The 18,963-nt window shown below is 49.6% G+C and overlaps 1 protein-coding gene across 1 annotated transcript in view; it reads right to left on the minus strand.

Moving 5' to 3' along the window:
- Positions 1-18,963, minus strand: part of LOC124240945 (serine/threonine-protein kinase WNK2-like) — a 115,436-nt gene that overhangs the window by 43,504 nt on the left and 52,969 nt on the right. The window contains exons 12-19 of the mRNA XM_046664276.1: positions 17,887-18,441; positions 15,624-15,917; positions 15,047-15,096; positions 14,006-14,174; positions 13,803-13,919; positions 13,252-13,422; positions 12,958-13,003; positions 12,378-12,497 (exon numbers count right to left, since the gene is read on the minus strand). Coding sequence (XP_046520232.1) covers positions 12,378-12,497; positions 12,958-13,003; positions 13,252-13,422; positions 13,803-13,919; positions 14,006-14,174; positions 15,047-15,096; positions 15,624-15,917; positions 17,887-18,441 — 1,522 coding nt within the window. The remainder of the gene's footprint in view (positions 1-12,377; positions 12,498-12,957; positions 13,004-13,251; positions 13,423-13,802; positions 13,920-14,005; positions 14,175-15,046; positions 15,097-15,623; positions 15,918-17,886; positions 18,442-18,963) is intronic.

Consider the following 18,963-nt stretch of genomic DNA (forward strand, 5'->3'; position numbering starts at 1 on the left):
TATCCCCTCTAGTGTCTCTTCAGTCAAGATGTGCAGGTGACGAGTCCCGTTGGTCTTTACGTCTTCTTCACTTGTGTAGGATCCCATCACTGGGTGGAGACTCGAGCTGGCACTCATTTCCTTTAGCTCTCAGCAGTAAACACGGCACCTCCTGAGACGGGAGCTGCTCCTTTAAAGGCACCTGCTTTTTCCCCAGCATGCTTCACATTCTTCTGTGTGCCACTGGTTTTCAGTACTTTCACCACGACACATTTACATGTAGTCCTTCTCTCTCTCAGAGTTTGGAGGGCTTCTCGAATTTTGCCTTAATGCCTTTCAACTCTCCTCAAACTTGATTTTGTCTCATCCTTCTGCTTTCTGGGACTCCATCTGTTTGGATATCATATGTTTGACCACCTCATGGCAACTCCTGTATTTCCTAGCTCCTCTTTTGTATTTTCCATCATTTTCAATATCCTTATTTTACCATAAATATTTTCTTTTGAGTTACCTTTCAGTTTGCTAATTCTCTCTTTAGCCATGTACAAACCATCCAGCACAATCTTAATTGTAACTATTGAATTTCTCAGTTCTAGAATTTCCACTTAATTTCTTTTCATATAGTTTCCAATTCTTTGGCAGAAAATCACTCTAGGGCTGGTCTGGTGGCATAGTGATTAAGTTTGCATGCTCCACTTTGGCAGCCTAGGGTTCGCAGGATTGGATCCCAGGTACAGCCCTACACACTGCTCATCAAGCCATGCTGTGGTGGTGTCCCACATACAAAATAGAGGAAGAACTGGCACAGATGTTAGCTTTCCTCAAGCAGAAAGAGGAAGATTGGCAACACATTAGCTCAGGGCCAATCTTCCTCACCAAAAAGAAGAAAAAAAATCATCTAACCATTTTTCTCTTTTAACAGGGTAAGCAGACACAGTAACATCTGTCTCGTAACTCCACTACCTGGACCCCTGAGAATCTGCTTTCCTTAATACTAGTGTTTGGTTTTTAATCAGTTTGTTGAGGTATAATTGATATGCACTAAATTGTACATATTTAAAGTGTACAGTTTTCTAAGTTTTGACACAGGTATATAAGCAAAACTTTCACCAAAATCAACAATGAATATATCCACCATTCTCCCAGATATTTTTTCATGAACCGTATAATCCATCCCTCCCTCCTTCTCTCCTGCCACACCTCATTCTCACACAACTACTGATCTGTGTTCTGGCCTCACAGATTAATCTGCATTTTCTAGTCTTTTATGTAAACGTGATCATATAGCATGCGTTCTTTTTTGTCTGGCTTCTTCCATCCAGCGTAATTATGTTGAGAATCCTCCATGCTGTACTGAACATCAACAGTTTATTCCTGTTATTGCAGAGCAGGGTTACATTGTACGGATAAACCACAACGTGTTCATCTGCTCACCTGCTGATGGACACCTGGGCTGGTGCCAGGTTCGGGCTATTATAAATAAAGCTGCTACGAACGTCCTGCATGTGCCTTTGTATGGACATCTGCTGTCATTTCTCTTGGATACGTACCTAGGAGTGGAATGACTGGATCCTACGCTAGTTGTACATTTATTTTTAAAAGAAATTACCAAACCGTTTTCCAAAGTGGTTGAACCAGCGTATAAGAGTTTCAAATCCTCACCAACACTTGGTGTTTTAAGTTTTAGCTATTTTAATTGGTGTGCAATAGTGATATCTCACTGTGGTTTTAATTTGCATTTCTCTACTGAATAACTCTCTCTCCACATACTCATTTGGCACCCACATATCTTAGGTGAAGTGTCTGTATAAATATTTTTGTTAGCTTGCTTATTTTCTTATCGTTGCATTTTGAGAGTTTCTCATGTTATCTGGATAATATGAAGTTTATTATTATTACATATATGGTTTGCAAATATTTTCTCCTAGTCTCCAGCTTCTCTTTCCATTCCTTTAGTTTCTCAAAGAGTAGACATTTTAAATTTGATGAAATTCAATTCACCAACTTTTTTCTTTTGCAGATCATATACTGGTGCTCAAAGAAACCTCTGTCTAACCCAAGACCACACAAACTTTCTTCTATGTTTTCTACCGTAAGTTTCACAGTTTTCAGTTTTACGTTCAGATCCACATCCCATTTTGAGTTGATTTCAGCACACAGTGTTAAGTATGGATTGACATACATATGACCAACTATTCCAAGACTGAAAAAATTGTCCTTTCTTCACTGAATGTCCTTTGTGTGTTTATAAAAAAAACTAAGTGTCTCTCTGTGTATGGGTCTATTTCCTCACTCTCTTTCACTGATCTATTTGCCCATATTCACACCAATACCACACTGCCTTGATTCTTATCGTTTTACAATAATTCTTGAAGTTAGCTAGTGTTAGCATTCCAATTTAGTTCTCCTATTCCCAAATTCCAATGTCCTTTGCATTTTCAATGAAATTCAGTCAGCTTCTCAATTGCTACAAAAAGAGTTCTGGGATTCTGATGGCAGCTGCACAGACTTTCTCGATCCAGTGAGGCAGAGTTAACAGTGGAAGAACATGGTGTCTTCTCACTGATGAAGAGGTGCTGGTTTAGGTCCTCTTCAGTTTCTGTCTGCACTGTCTTTTAGTTTTCACTGGACGGGTCTTACGGATATCAGGTTTAGCTCTAAATTGTTCATATATTGTAAAGAATAGCTGTTTTAAAATCTCAATTTTTGATTGTTGCTAGTATATTGAAAGACCATAGAGTTTGTATATTGATTTTGTATCCTACAATCCAGCTCACTTACTGGTTCCAGGATCTTTTGTGGAGATTCCAGTGGTCCTTCTTCACTATCATATTGTCTATGAATAAAGACAATTTTAGTTCTTTGTTTCCAACCTAGATGTCTTTTATTCCCCTTTCTTGACTTCTTGCACTGCCTACAACCTCCAGTATAATGAAGATTGGAGGCCGTGATGGCAACATCCTTGTCTTCCTCCCGATTTGGGGGAAGCTGCCAGTCTTTCACCAGTGAGTATGATGTCAGCTGTAGGACTTGTACATTCTCTTGGTCAAGTTGAGGAAGCTCCCTTCTATTCCAAGTTTGCCGAGGATGTTTATACTTGTTGAATTTTGTCAAACGCCTTTTCCACATTTACTGTGATGATCATATAGATTGTTTTCTAGTTTATCAATATGGTGAAATATATCCCTTTCCTATAGCTTTTTGAGCACATGGAATATAGTTGCAGCAACTGTCTTAATGTGCTTGTCTGTTATTTCTAACAACATGTCTGCTAGGGGTTGGTTAGAATGCGGAATTTTTCTCATATTTTCCTGACTGGTAATTCTGCCTGGATTTCAGACGATGTAAAATTAACCTTCCTGGGTGCTGGATGAATTTGTATTCTTATAAACACTCTCTGCTGTGGGATGCAGTTAAGCTACTCTGGCCTTCTCTTTTCGGTTCTTTCTCTTAAGATTCGTTAGGCGGGACGAGAACATTCAGTCTAGGGCTAACTATTGTCCTGATGGAGGCAAGGCCCTTCTCTGGACTCTCCCAATGTCCCTTGAATTGTAAGGCTTTCTAGCTAACTCGTGGGAAGAGACATTTCCAGGCCCGTAGGAGTCCTAGTACTGTTCCCTCTAATTCCTGGGAATGGTTCATTTCCTGGCATTGCCTGGTTTCCTCACACACAGCGTTCCGCAAAATAATCAAGGGGAATCCTCTGCCCCTCTCCAGACTTTTCTCTTTGTGCTGCCGTCTCCTCTCCAGAACTCCACCCAGCAAACTCCTGCCCCCAGGTCTCCCAACTCTCAGGCCGGCCTCCTCTCCACAGGGAGTCAGCTGAGCTCCACCTGGGTCCCTCCTCCCTGCTCTGTGGTGTGGAAACTTCCTCAGGGCAGTCAGCTGAGAGGATCAGAGTCTTTTCAGTCTTGCAGGGATCAATGTCCTTCATTGCCTTATGTTCAAAGTCTGATAAACATTGTTTCATATATTTTGCATTTTTTGGTTGTCTTCTGAGGGAGGAGAAATCCATTGCCTATCACCCATCTTGGCCTAAAGCAAAAGTCTGAAGGTCCCTTTGATTGTCTGCTGTCGCTGCTGCTTTTCTTTCATGCTATCTTGCCTCATTATCTCCCTGGTTATATATTTTTTCAATATATGTAAACTTTTTCTTTTTTTACTTTCTAAATTATCATACTATAAGATGGACATTTTCTTCAGGTGTAGAGTTCAAAGAATTTTAACACACATATATCCATATAATTACTATCACAATCAAGATACAGAACAACTCCATCACCCAAAAAAAAGACTCCCGTGTGTATCCCTTTATGGTCACAGTCTGCCCCCACCCCTAACCCCTGTCAGACACTGCTCCTGTCCTCTATCACTGTCACTTTTTTAAGAATGTCATTACAAATAGGATTATACAGTACGTAGCCTGTTGAGACTGGCTTCTTTCACTCAGTCTTCCTTTGAGGTACACTCGCATTGTTGCATGCATCAACAGTTTGTTTCTTTTTCAAGGCACTACAGTTTGTTTGTCCATTCACCTGCTGCAGGATATTTGGGTTGTTTCCAACTTGGGCAATTAGGCAATTATGAGTAGAGCTGCCAGGAGCATTCATAAATAGGTGTTTGAGTGAACATGGCTGTCATTTCTCTAGGGTAAATGTTGAGGAGAGAAATTGTTGTGTCATATAGTAAGTGTATCTTTTATTTTAAAAATGCCAACAGGTTTTCAGAATAGCCATACCATTTTGCATCCCCACTAGCAATTTATGACAGACGGAGTTGTTCCCCACCATACCAAGACTTGACACTGTCAGTTTAGCCACCCTATCAGTGTGTGGTGACCCTTCACTGTGGCTTTAATTTGCACATCTCTGGTAGTCAGTAATGTTGAATGCTGTTTCACGTGCTGCCACCCTTATATTCTCTTTGGTGAAGTGTCTGTTAAGTCCATTGTCCCTTTTTTAATTGAGCTGTTTTCTTACCATTGAGTTTTGAGAATTCTTTATATATTTTGGGAACAAATACTATGTTGAATATGTGATTTGCAATTATTTTCTCCTAGTACCATGCCTTTTCAGTCTCTTGACAATGGTTTTCGCAGAGCAAAATACTTTTATTTTGACGATGTCTGATTTATCCACTTTCTTCTTTTATGGATCATGCTCTTCGTGTCAGGTCTAAGAACTCCTTGGCACAGGAAACAAAGATTTTTCTCCAACGTTACATTTTACATTTGGATATATGATGCATTTTGAATTAATTTTTGTATAAGATGTCAGACATAAGTCAGAGTTCAATTATTGCACATGGATGACCAACCACTCCAAAACTAGTTATTGAAAAGACATTGAGCTGTTTTGCACCTTTGTCAAAAAACCAAATGGCCCTATTTGCATGGGTCTGTTTCTAGGCTCTCTTTTCTGTTCCGTTTATCTATGTGCCAGTCTCTCTGCCAATACCACAGTGTCCAGATCACTGTAACATTATGATAAGTCTTAATATTGGGTAGTGTGGTCCCTTCCCACTTGATTCTCCTTTTTAAAAACTGATTTGCTATTTCAATGATCTTTGCATTTCCATACTAATTTTAGAGTCAGCTTGTCTAGATCAGCAAAAATATCCTGCTTGAATTGTTATTGATATTTCATTAAATCTACGGATCGCCTTGGGCAGAACTGACATTTTTACTATGTTGAGTCTTCCAATCCATGAACACAGTATGTTTCTCCATTTATTTAGGTCATCTTTGATTCATTTCATCAGTATTTTGTAGTTTTCAGCATACAGATTCTGTGTATGTTTCGTTAAATTTATAGCTACGTATCTTTTGGGGGGGAGCTAATGTAAATTATATTCTTTCGATATTTTAGTTTTCAATTATTCACTATCAGCAAATAGAAATATAAACTTATTTGTGTGGGTTGACCTCGTATCCTGTGATCTTGTTAAATTCACTTATTGGTTCTAGGAGTTGTTTGTTTAGTTTCCTTGTGATTTTCTCCATATAAAATCACATTATCTGCAAACAGACACACAATTTTAATTCTTCCTTTTCAATCCATATGGCTTTTATTTCTGTTTCTCATCCATCTGGAATATGGCTAAGATTTCTAGTTCAGTGTTCAATAGGAACGGAGAGAGTGACATCCATGCCTCGGTCCCAGTCTCAGAGGGAACACATTTGGCTTTTCACCACTAAATATGATGTTAGCTGTTTTCTGTAGATGCCCCTTATCAGGCTGAGAAAGTTCCCCTGTCTTCCTAGTTTGCTGAGCAATTTTATCATGAATGGATGTTGGATTTTGTCAACAGCTGATGCTTTTTTTGTATCAGCTGATACGATGTTTTTCCCTTTGTAAGGAAGAGAAATCCCCAATGATATTAATATGGTGGATTAACTGATTTTTTAATATTGCCTTCCCAGGATACACTCCACTTTGTCACGGTGTATTGCACTTTTTATATATTGCTGGATTTGACTTGTTAATATTTTATTCAGAATTTTTTCCCTCTACATCCATGAGAGATTTTGGTCTGTCATTATCTTTTTGGGCACTGTCTTTGTCTGGTTTTTATATCAGGGCAATGCTGGCCTCATAAAACGGTGTGAGAAGTGCTCTTTCTATTATCTGGAAGAGATTTTGTAGAATTGGTGTTAGTTACTTTTTCAAATGTTTCATAGAATTTACCAGGGAAAGCATTTGGGTCTGGAAAATTCTTTTGGGGGAGACTTTTCACTACAAATTCAGTCTTGTAATAAGTATAGGAGTGCTCAAGTTATCTATTCCGTCTTGGATGAGTTTTAGTAATTTGTGGCTTTTGTGGAACTAGTCTCTTTCATCTAAGTTGTCGAATTTAGGTGTGTAGGTTTGTTTACAGTACTCATGACTATGATTCCATGATTATTATCCTTTCATGCAGGGTCTGTAGTGGTATCTCCTCTTTTATTCCTAACACTGGTATTTTGTCTTTTTCTTTGTCAGTCTTGCAAGAGGAGGCTTATCACAGAATTAGCTTTTTGTTTCATCGTTTTTTCCCAAAGAATTGGTTTTTTGTCTCATGGTTTTTTCAATTGTTTTTGTTTCAAATTTCATTGATTTCTGTTCTTATCTTTCCTTCCTTCTGTGTGCTTTGGATTTTGTTCTCGTTTTTCTGGTTTCTTGAGATGGAAGCTTGCATTATTGATTTGAGAACTCTTCAGCTAACCATTTAATGCTATAAATTTGTCTCTACTGTTTTAGCTGCATCCCACAAATTTAATATGTTATATTTTCATTCTTGTTCATTTCAAAATGTTTTCTAATTTTCCTTGAGACTTTTCCTGACTTAAAGATTTAGAAGTGTTATTTAATTTTAAAGTGTTTGACAATTTTTCTATCTTTGTTATTGATTTATCATTTATTACGTTATATGAGAGAACATACTTGATATAATTTCAATCCTTTTAAATTTGTTAAGTTTTGTTGCATAGCTCAGGATATGGTCATTGGTCCATGTGCGCTTGGAAAGAATATATATACTCTGTTATTGTTGGGTAGAGTTTTCTACAAACGCCAACTTGACAATGATGTCCAGATCTTCTAAATACTTGCTGATTTTCTGTCTACCAATTTTATCTGTAACTGAGAGAAGAGTGTTGAAGCCTCCAATTACAATTTTGGATTTGTCTTTTTTTCCTTCCAAAGCTTCAGTTTTGAAGCTTTGTTGTTAGGGGCATTCATATTTAGGACTGTTATGTCATGTTGATGAATTGACCTTTTTATGAATATGTAGGTTTTTTTTATTCCTGCTAATTTTCTCTGCTCTGATGTCTATTTTGTCCAATATGGAATAACCACTCTAGGGGTCTTCTGCTTAGCACTTGCGTGGTATATCTCTTACCATTCTCTTTCTTTTAACACCTATATCATTCTATTTGAAGTTTCTTGTAGACAGCAAATATTCAGGTCAAGTTTTTTCTTAATCTATTCTCACAGTCTCTGTCTTTTAATGATTTACATTTAATTCAATTATTGGTTTGGATGTAGGTCTAAGATTTGTTTGTTTCCTGTTTTTTTCTTTTTTTAAAATCCTGTTTCTCCTGTCTTTTTTTTGGGTTATTTTAATTTTTTTCATATTCTACCTTAATTTATTCACCATGGTTTTATATATTTCTTTGTACGATTCTCTTTTTTTTAAGTGAAGAAGATGGACCCTGAGCTAATATCTGTGCCAATCTTCCTCTATTTTACGTAGGACACCACCACCACATGGCTCGATGAGCAGTGCTAGGTCTGCACCCGCGATCTGAGCCTACGAACCCCAGGCCACTGAACTGGAGCATGTGAACTTAACCACTACGCCACCGGGTCAGCCCCTCTTTGTACAATTCTTTTAGCGGTTGCTCTAGGAATTACAAAATACATATTAATTTTTCACAGTCTCCTTAGAATCAGTATTTTATGACTTCAACAGGGATGTAGAAATATTATCAACATACAGGTCCTTTACCCCCTCCTACCATCGCTATGTCATATATTATTACATTTATGTAAATTAAAAGCCCCACCAGACATTATAATTTATTTCACCTGTCAAACCTGTCTGAAGAACTCAAGAGGAGATCTATCACACCCACCCAGACGCTGACCACTTCTGTTCCTCTCCTTCAGCCCTGACCTTCCAAGTTTCCCTCCAGTGTCACTTCCCTGCTGTCTGAAGCCCTCTGGCAATCCTTTCAGAGCAGTTGTACCGCCTACAGCTTCTCCTAGGTGTCTGCATCTAAGAATGGCTTTAATTCAGTTTGTTTCCAGAGAATGCTTTCTCTGAATACAAAATTCTGGGTTGACAGTTCTTTTCTTTCAACACTTTAAAGAGGCCACAAAGCTTCCTGTGGACTCCTCGGCTTCTGGTGAGGACTCTGCAGTCACTGAACCACTGTCCCCTCCAAGTAACACACCATTTTTCTCCTGCTGCTTTCGCAATTTCTTCTCATTCTTACTTTTCAGCAGTTTATGATGTGTCCAAGTGTGGATTTCTTTGGGTTTATCCTATTTAGTGTTTACTCAGCCTCTTGAATCTACAGATTATGTCTTTTCCCAAATTTGGGAAGTTTTCAGCATTATTCTTCAGATATTTTTTCAGCACTGCACTTTTTCTCTCCTTCTGGAACTCTGATGACACAGACATTAGACCTTTGCTCTCGTTCCAAGGGCTCTCTTCATTTGTTTTTGTATCTTTTGCTCTAAGTTCTGACTGGAGAGTTTCACATATTTTAGTTTGCAGTTTTAAAATTTCCACTTGTCTCTTTTTTGTATCTTCTATTTCTTTGCTGATACTGTCTATCTTTTTTTTTTTTTAAAGATTTTATTTTTTTTTCCTTTTTCTCCCCAAAGCCCTCAGGTACATAGTTGCATATTCTTAGTTGTGGGTCCTTCTAGTTGTGGAATGTGGGACGCTGCCTCAGCGTGGTTTGATGAGCAGTGCCATGTCCACGCCCAGGATTCGAACTGACGAAACACTGAGCCGCCTGCAGCGGAGCGCGCGAACTTAACCACTCGGCCACGGGGCCAGCCCCTGATACTGTCTATCTTAACATGTGTTTTCAGAATCTTTGCAATTGCCTGTTCAAGCATTTTTATAATAGCTGCTTTAAAGTCTGTCGGATCATTCCAACATCTATGTCACCTTATCATTGTCATGTGTTCGCTGTCTTTTTCCATGCAAGTTGACATTTTTATGGCTCTTCACTTGAGTTTTGGATTGCATTGGTTAAAGTGGATTAAACTGGAGCTTGAATAATATTATGAGATCCGAAGTCTGTTTAAATCCCGTGGTGAATGTTGATATTTTTGCTTTAGCAGGCAATCAACCTAGTTAGGTTCAAGCTGCAAGTTGCAACCCTTCTATGAGCCGTGGCTACAACGTCAGTTCAGTTTTCAATGTTTTTGCAGTACTGACCTGACCTGAAACAAGTGTATGCTGCTCAGGGGCCAGTCTGGAACCTGAGTGGGAGCCTGCCCATTAGCTTGGTTCTCAACGTTTTTTATATGCTAATTAGGATTGGATCCATGCACCCACAGATTAAGGTGAGGCCAGGAGTTCATCAACAACTTTATGGGGTTGCTTTCCCATGCTCTTCCCTGTCCATGGTCATCCTGGTACTTCCTGGTCCCCTGGGACTCCCATTTCTCTGGAGAGAAACCATCCACTTCCATAATTGTGAGAAGCAGGGCCAAGTGGCAGGACAGAGAAAGGAAGTAATGGGTGTTGGGTCTGTACTCTTTGAGCCCTGCCTCTACCCAACAGAGAGGAAGGTTCTCCCGTCTCGTGGTTTTGGCTCCTGTTACCTGCTGCTGACCCTCAGAACTGTCTGCGGACTGCGGTGCAAGAAAAAGGGCAAAAGGAAAAATGGAGAGATCCGCCACCTTCTCTCTGAGCTTTAGGAGCTCCCTTTCCTGCTGTGCAACCCCAAACCAGAGGGCGCCTCCTGGAGCTTCTCTGTCTGCCTCCCGTGCTCACTCCCAGCCTTCACACAGCTCTGAGCTCAGGCCAGGAAACACCAGAGGGAAATGCTAAGCTCAACACCAGCTCAGTGGTCCTTGGAACTCCGGTGCACCTCCCCATCCTCCTGCTGCTACTTATTTCCCCGAGTCCTTAAAGAGCCGTGCCAGTGTTGGCCCAGGCGCACACTCAAGCTCAGGGGAGAGAAGGGCTGGTGGCATGGGCACATGCCATCCTAGCCAGAACCAGGACTCTCTGTCTAGATATTTTTTTATTATGTGCCAGATACGGCATTCACTGAACTATTTGTGTAAGTAATGTGAGGTCCAGAATGGTGTCACCTTCCCGCAGAAAGGACCTGAGTGCCTCTGCCTGAGCACACAGTGCTCTGAGTTCACCTTCATAAGGGTGCTGTGCTCTGAGAAGACTCCTTGCTCTGCCTGGCCCGTCCACCTGCAGGTGCCCTTTGCTCCTCCAGCACAGCACTCCAGCAGGGGCCCCACCTGGCCCACGGCTCAGAGCCCCTTTTTCTCCAGCCTGGTGAGCTATCGAAGCTTCGACACGCAGCCTCTCAGCCACCCTGCAGGAATGGGAGGTGCACCCAGGGGAACAGTCCAACACTGGGCTCACATCCTGGTGTCCATCCTTCCCTGGACCCTGGCCTGATAATTCTCCACTATCTTTAGACAATCCGAACACCTTCAAGCAGATGATCTTTAGAATTCGTCCAACTTTTTGGTCATCCTAAGTGAATGATTAATCCAAATGAATAGATCTGCCATCCTTGGAAGTGGCTGCTTCCTTCTTCTCTTTTTATAGATAAAGAGACTGGTTCTGAAAGGTTTTCTGCAGTCAGTGCACAGTGAAGGATGAGGGTTTAACTCCGGGCACGTCTTCTTGCCCACTACACCACTCAGAAAATTGGCTTTACTTTAACAAGGGTTTTCCCTCCCTAATTAACTGTGTATGTATCAACACCAAGAAGTCATAGATGAACATACGCTCATGTCAAAACTGAGCCACTGCAAACCGTCTGCTCCTCCGTGACCCCTCAGTACAGGCCAGGCAGGCCCTTTGCCAGACTCAGGTCTCAGATCACAGCTCTGTTGGGGGTTTCCTTATTAGGCTGACTCTTCCCCAAGGGAACGAATCTCCAAAAGTGTAAGGGAAGTTACTGGAAACACAGGATACGAAATTGAAAATGACTTACAGGTATTTTTCGCAATTGTACCATAAAGTCAGGTCAAGTTATATAAAGGACAACTTTTTCCGGCCAACTTACAGGGAATTAAACCTTAAATCTGTTCAAGTGACTATCTGCAGCCTCCCAAGGGACCACAAAACCCGAATTTAACCGACAGCCCCAAGGGCAAGCTTGCTGGTGTCTGCCCACGCAGGTGCAGATCAATCTCAGAAGGTCGGTTTTCCTTGGGGACAATTTACAATCAGAGAGTCTCAGCACCGAAAGGGTCCCTCCCATTCCACCGGCAAAACAAGCAGAACCACCAGGGGCATGTTCCAGCAGGTGGGCCACGTCGGGGTGGGGAGCTAGTCACAAGACGACACTGGTAGGAAACGGGAGAGCAGAGGCTTTCGTCACACACCTGTGCAGCCATGGGGTTCACCTGCACAGCGAAGGCACCGGGCAGCCCAAACTAGAGTTGCTGCCTCGCTTGGCTCATTCGGGGGACACTGGGATGGGTTACAGACAGGGGTACAGCCCCACAGGCTGCTCTGGGCTTCGGGAGACAGTGCAGGAAGAGCCCCTCACACCCGACTGGGCACACAGCACATGCCAGCGAAACGTGAGTGCGAGGAAAGCCGGGCTGAGGACCCCGGGGGGATGCGAGCGATACACGGGAGGAGGCGAGCCGCGTTACAGGGACGGGGGACAGCTAGGGGGCTCTGGCTGCTCCTACCTTGCCTGGCTTCCGGTTGCAGGGAGCTCAGAGGAAGTGGGGGCGAGGATTTGGGGGCCTCTGCCGCTGGGTGCTCAGCCACCGGACAGATGATAAACCACCTCTTCCCAGTGTGCAGGACTGAGGGGCAGCACAGAAACAGGAGGCGAGAGCCAGTGAGTTTCTCCCACGGCCGGCGGCACCCAACCAGCCACAGGGGACTTCGCAGAACTCTTCTCCCACCGGGGGGCGACATGCCGCCCGCTCGCGTGCCCCTCACTGGCAGCCGGAAGCTCTCACAAGAACCCCAGGCACAGGCTTAGCTCCTGGGACACCCTCGGTGCCATCAGTGACGGCGTCGTGCTGGCCGGGGGACCAGCAGGCGGCAGCCAGTCTACCCATGCTCAGTCCCCACCGGGCCAGACGTGGCTCCTCAGACAGGGCGGCATCCCCAGATGGGGGGATGCTCGCCACAAGCCGCAGCCCCCCCAGTGTGATGGCCAGACGCCTTACAAAATGCTCCGTGGGCTCTCAGTGAATGGCTGCCGGAAGACAGAGAAGGGCCCGTGATGGGAAGGCCGCGGCCCAAGGGCAGACGTACCGTTCTGTTGATACACCGGGGCATCGGCCTGGGACTGGCGGCTCTCCTGATGGAGTTAAAGGATCGGAAATCAGCAGACTGCATGGAACGAGGGCATCCTTTGGAGCACAACGTGGCCTCAAAACATCCAGGGGCCTGAGGCTTGGACGTCTCTAACAGAACTGAAGGTGCCCATCCTCCCGGCTGCCCTACCCGGCACCGCTCAGCCCGCGGGCTCCTCCAGCAGGCAGCAGGTGGCGGCCCAGCCCCGCGCTCAGAGCTGGGAGGTGGGGGTGAGCAGGCCCTGGGACTCACCTCCCCGGCGCCCAGGCCGCAGGTGCTGACATGGGGCGGGCTCACCCCAGGGTCGGAGCCACGGTCCACGTCCGTGTCCTCGCTGAGCATGTCCTCTGCCTTGTCCATGACGTCCTTCATCTGCTCGATGAACGTCTCCCGCTCGGCCTGCAGGATGAAGTCGTGCTCCACCTGCAACGGCACGTGCAGCCCTGCTGGCGGGGACGCACCACAGGCCGCCGGCCGCTCTGCATCACCACTGAGGGATTTGATTTCTGCTCGGGGCTGAGCCCAGGAGGGGAAACACGGCCAGGGGGTCCAGTCCCTGCCACGGGGGCTGCATAGCTCAGTGAGGAGAGCCGCGGCTCAAGAAGCAAGGTGTCCAGGTGAGAGACCAGCACTAGCCCGAGCAGGTGGCCAGCTACAGAGGCCAGAGGACGAGGAAGGACGGCAGCCAACACTCCCTGAGCGGGGCTGGCAGGCACGAGCCCAAGGGACAAGTGGGAGACAGGCTCGCCTTCCTGGGGGAGGTGCCACTGCCTCAGCTGACCGGGCAGGACACGCAGCCTCACCATGTAGGTGGCGATCTCATCAGGCGCATCCCCGTCCAGGTCAAACTTGAACGTCACCATCCTGTGGTTGTGCGTCTCCAGCTGGCATTCCACCATCTTGTCCCCCGTGTTGCACACCTATGGACACTCAGGCAGTAGGACCAGCGGAGGAGACCCCGCCCAGGGAGCCCTGAGCCCTTGGGCTGTCCCGCCAGGCCACTCACGTTCAAGATGGTCAGCCGGGGTCGGCTGGTCCTCTCCTGGCGGGAGCGCGCACGCGTGGACCTGCGGTGGTGTTTCCGGGCGGCCCTGCCTTCCAGCTTCCCCCCACCAAAGGCGCCTTCACCACCATCACTCATCTCTCTTCCAGAAGCCACATCGGAACCTCCGAGGCTGCACGAAAATCAACAACGTCACAGCACCCGCGGGAACGACCTCGCGGAAGCTTGGCTGCTCAGGAGATAGCCAGGAGCTTCAGCATCTGACGTGCTCAGCCAGAGAGCCTGGAGGGGCTGACCCAGCCATGCCTGGCAGGGAGACCCCCGAGCCGGAAGCAGGGCCCAAAGCCCCTTCTCCCACTGCAGCGTCTGTCCTGGGGCCGTGGGGGATGCATAGATTTTCTGACCCCAGACCTCAGTCCTCTGAGCCTCCTAACCTTGGATCAGGCCCACCTGGCTCTCAGTAAATGTGTGGATTAAGAAACAACCCTCCCCCGTCCTCAGTTTCCCCATCTGTGCAACACCACGGGAACATGCCAACCGCGTGGGACCGGCATAGGATTCCAGGAGAGTCTGTGGAGTGCAGAGCTGGGTGCCTGGTGCACCAGGAAGGTGGGACACAGTCAGTTCTCGTAACCAGCGCCCTCCCCAAACACGACATGTACTGTGACTGGGAAATGACAGGCGCCACAGGCGCTGGGAGACCTGGTTGTGGGCTGGACTCTGCCCGGCTCCCCAGCCTCCCCTCAGCCCCGGGCATGCAGACTCTCTGTCTATGGCCTCTCTCTCTGGAACATCCACGGCACCAAAGACCAGCACCAGGACCCAGAACAGCCGGGAGCATCTGAGGACCGCACTTCAAGAGGCCCTGAGCAAGACCACGGGGGAGCTCCCCGCAGCACCCCCAGGGAAGGCTGGGAAAACAGGCGCCACTGTCGGAAGCCCGGACACGGCAGGGGCCTGTGTGAAGGGGCAGCTACACCACAAGCCGAGTCCACGTGTGGCCCACGCCCACCCACGCCATCCCTGGCCAGGCCGGGCCGTTACCTCTCACAGCTCTGCAGGAGGCCGGGCTGCTTGTCCTGCGAGGCCTGCTCCTGAAACACAACCATGGAAAGGAGGGCGGGTCACGCTCGTTCCCGCGCACGGCACCGGCCGCCCAGCCCGCCCGCGCCCTTCTGACCACAGCCGCCACGTGGGGCAGCAGGGCCAAGGGTTCTCATCGCGCTGAACGCCCGGAGTCAAGTGGATTCCTAAAAGCTGGGGCCGCCCCCTTTCCAAACACGTTCACCCTCTGACAGGCCCTACGGGATGCCCACAGGCCCCAGAAAGCTGGTGGCAGGCCTTCCCATCACCTGCAGGGGAAGCACTCTAACGCCACGCGTAAAAGCCACACTGTCCACCTGCACACGAGCTTCAGGAAAGGGTGACACGCAGGGACGGCAGAGGGAGATGGCAGCAGCTCCCACAGGGCTGTCCTGGGGCGCATGCTGCCACCGTCCTCAGCACGTCCCCGACTTCTAGCACGGAGACCCAAGGTCACCGAGCATGGGCCCACCATGATGGCGGGGTCAGGGGTCAGGGTGACATGCTGCAGGCTGAGCCCTGAGGGGAGGGCACACACCTCCAGGGCCGGCTCCACGGTCAGCTGGACAGCAGGGCCGGGGCCAGTGATCCCCGGCCCGCTGGGCAGTGGAGGGTGAGCAGGCGGCAGAAGCGTGGTGGTCTGGACAGGCAGGCTTGGAGCAGCCGCCACTGCCGTGGGGGCCAGGGAGCCGGGGAGCTGAGGCAGGAGCTCAGGGGCGGCGAGCGGCAGCACTTCCGGCAGAGGAGGGGAGAGGATGGCGGCCGGTGTGGGCACCGTGGGGACCTGGGCAGAGACATCCACGGCATACGGAGGTCGGTGGCCAAGCAGCACCTGGGGGCACAGAAGACGGGGATGCAAGTCAAGAGGCCAGGCCCCACTTTCCCTGCCGGGCCCTAAGGGTCCCAGAGCAAAGTAGGTGCCACCTCCGTTGGGCCACGAACTCTCCAGGGCTCCAACCCACCCTCCCCTCCCCACAGGCAAGGCCTGGCCCTGGAGCTGTCAGCGCGGGGACTTGGCAGGAAGAAACGGGAACAGCCCTCTTGTGTTCCTGTGTGTGTAAGATGAAACCCAACACCACACTTCCCCTGTGGCCTCCGGCTACGCCAGGAGAGGCCCTGAGCCGGGTCCAGCACTGACCACGGGCCCAACCGCCCCGTCAGCTCAGTGCCTGTGCTCCCCACCAGCCTCTGGCCAGGGGCCGTGGACCATGGCCTCCCATGGGCAACCCAGGCTGGGCCTGCTGGCCTGAGACCCATCAGCAACGCGGTGCGTGGGGTCAGACGCGAAAGCTGCAGCCCAGCTGTGGACCTGTCCTTTCTGGCCTGTCCTGCTGCTGTGGTCAGGGGCATCACTGCCCACAGCACAGGGAAGCCCGTGGGCAGCCAGGCCATCCCATCAATAAACCCCAGACCCTCCAGCCGGCAGCAGGAAAGCCAGCACGCCTGGCCAACGACCTCGAGCACACACGCCTTCCGCAGCTACGGGCTGAACAAGGCGCCAGTCCAGGCCTCCACTCAGCCCTTGGCTTTCCCGAAAGGGCCCTCACCTGTGATCAGCACCACTGTGAGTAATGGACCGTGCAAGCGCCCACTCAGGCCACTGCACTGCTGTGCCTTCTCACACTCGCTCTTAAACACCACCCTGTTGCTCATTAAAACTCCCTTCCTTCTCCACATACAAATCTTTTCTGGAAATCAGACAGCGAGGAGCCACGTCCAGGAGGACCTGTATGTCCTTAGGACGCAGGGGCTCGCTCCAGACAGGAACAGGTGCAACACGAGCTGGGGGCACCCAGCACCTTCGCACACTGTCAGGATGAACCTTCACGACAAAATCCAAAGGGGACCGTCAGCCCCACCTCACGAGAGGAGCTGGAGCTCACAAGGCAAAGGTCGTGCCCACTTGCACACAGCTGCTGCAGCTTAGAGCCAGGGCGGGGCCAGGTGGGAGAACCCTCAAGTGGGAGGCCCACCCAGGTGCGAAGCCCCAGGTGGGAGGTCCCGTTGGGGGAGGCCCCCAGGTGGGAGGCCTCCAGGGGAGAGGCGCCCAGGTAGGAGGCCCCCCATGTGACAAGCCCCCAGGTGGGAGGCCTCCCCGCAGGCTCCTCTCATCAATGAAGTTGGGTAACAGCCCTGAAGCTCCAAAACATGTGGGCTGCACAGGTGTGTGGAGGCACAGAGAGGCCCAGCCATCCAGCAGGGCACGTGTCCCTCTGTCCCTTCATTGTCAGTGTAGCAAGCTGCCCAAGGTCCCCACCTGCCTCCAGGACATCATCCTTGTCTGCCACAACCCCTTGGAATCAGCAGCCTGTGTGCCCCGAGCACCGCCCAGCCCATGGCGACTGAACCCCTGGAACCCCGTTTGCCTCATTCCTGGCTGCTGAGATGGGGCTGTCCCCCCATCTCACTCTGACAAGGCACCAGGCCGTGGGAGCCTCCCTGGCGCCCATGGAGAGGCTGCTGCAGCCGCACCGAGGGGAGGCCAGGCACCTCAATGCGCAGCATGGGAGGGACCCCCAACCACCAGCAGCTGCTACTGACCCTCAGGAAGGGACCGACAGTGGAACCTTTGGCTGCCCCAATTCCCATGGCTCCCAGTACTTGCTGGGAAGAGGGAGGAAGAGCAGACACCCCCATAGTGGATGAGAAGCCGTGGCCGCGGGACAGCACTGCCTGCCTGTCCCCACTGTGCCCCCAGGTCAAGGTGCAGTAAAGGAGCAGAGGGCTGAGAACTTGCACCTCTGGGTGCTAAGGGCTCTCCCAGAGGCTGGAGAGCGGGCCCTGCCCAGCAGGGGGCTCACCTGGCTCCCGGAATTGGTGGCCACAGCGGCCTGCTCCGGAAGGCGGGCGATGCTCGGCTGGTGGGCCTGCGGCAGCGTGGGGGGCACCGGCTGCGGAGGAGGAGCCGGCACGTGCTGCACCGTGTGGAGGGGGGAAGGCGGGACATCACCAGGCGCCATCTGCGGAAAGGCCGCGGGGTACACAGGCTGGGCTGGGAGCTGGGCCACGGCGGGGTGAATGGACAGAGCGGCCACGCCCTGCGGGGCAACGGCCAGCAGAGGGATGGCGGCGGTGGTGGCTGCCACGTTTGGCACGATGGTCCTGCACGGCACAGCCAGCGGTGCCCCAGGCGGGTGGGGCAGTTTGACTGCCTGCAGAGGCAGGGCCGGTGCCGCAGGCAGGGGTGCAGTGGCGGCGGCGAGCGGGAGGCTTGGCAGGATGACAGCCGGAGAGAAATACTGAGAGGGGGCAGGCACGGCCGGCACACCGGCGGCCGGCAGGTCAGGGAGGGCCGTGGGGAGGCTGTCGATGGTGGCCAGCGGTGCGACGGGGGGAATGACAGGAAGCGGAGGCATCTGAAAGAGAGACAGCATGTCAGCCAGGGCCGCCCCCCCGGCAGCACACCCGTACTGGGGACCCCGAACACAAGCCCAAATTAACAAAGCCTAGCGCGGAGCACCGTGCAACAGAGAAGGAAGGCACGAGGCCTCGGCACGGTGGGCACTCGACAGCCTGAGAGGCCCTGCGGTACCCTCTGGACCACTCTGGGGCTCATCATGTACCGCCAGGCGGCCACGAGGATGGCAGGGGAGGCTCAGATACAAGGAGTCACAGGCGTGACCACTTCACAGCCTTGCGTGTTTTCATTCAGAAAGGCTAGGACTGTCAGGGCCACCTGACACCTGACGTTGACGTTTCCCTGCTGGATTTCCTGCTCTATATGGGTTCCCTCCGGGACCAGAGTCTTCGGCAGGTTCTCTTGGGGCAAAGCATCTCTTCCTGTGCGCCCTCCCCATTGGCTGAGGCGACACCCCTCTGCACGTGGCTCAGGGAAGGGTGGCAGCTCCCAACAGTGGAGCTCTGGAACCTTCCGTGTC

This window comes from Equus quagga, chromosome 6 (assembly GCF_021613505.1).
Source record: "Equus quagga isolate Etosha38 chromosome 6, UCLA_HA_Equagga_1.0, whole genome shotgun sequence".
Classification (NCBI taxonomy): Eukaryota; Metazoa; Chordata; class Mammalia; order Perissodactyla; family Equidae; genus Equus; species Equus quagga.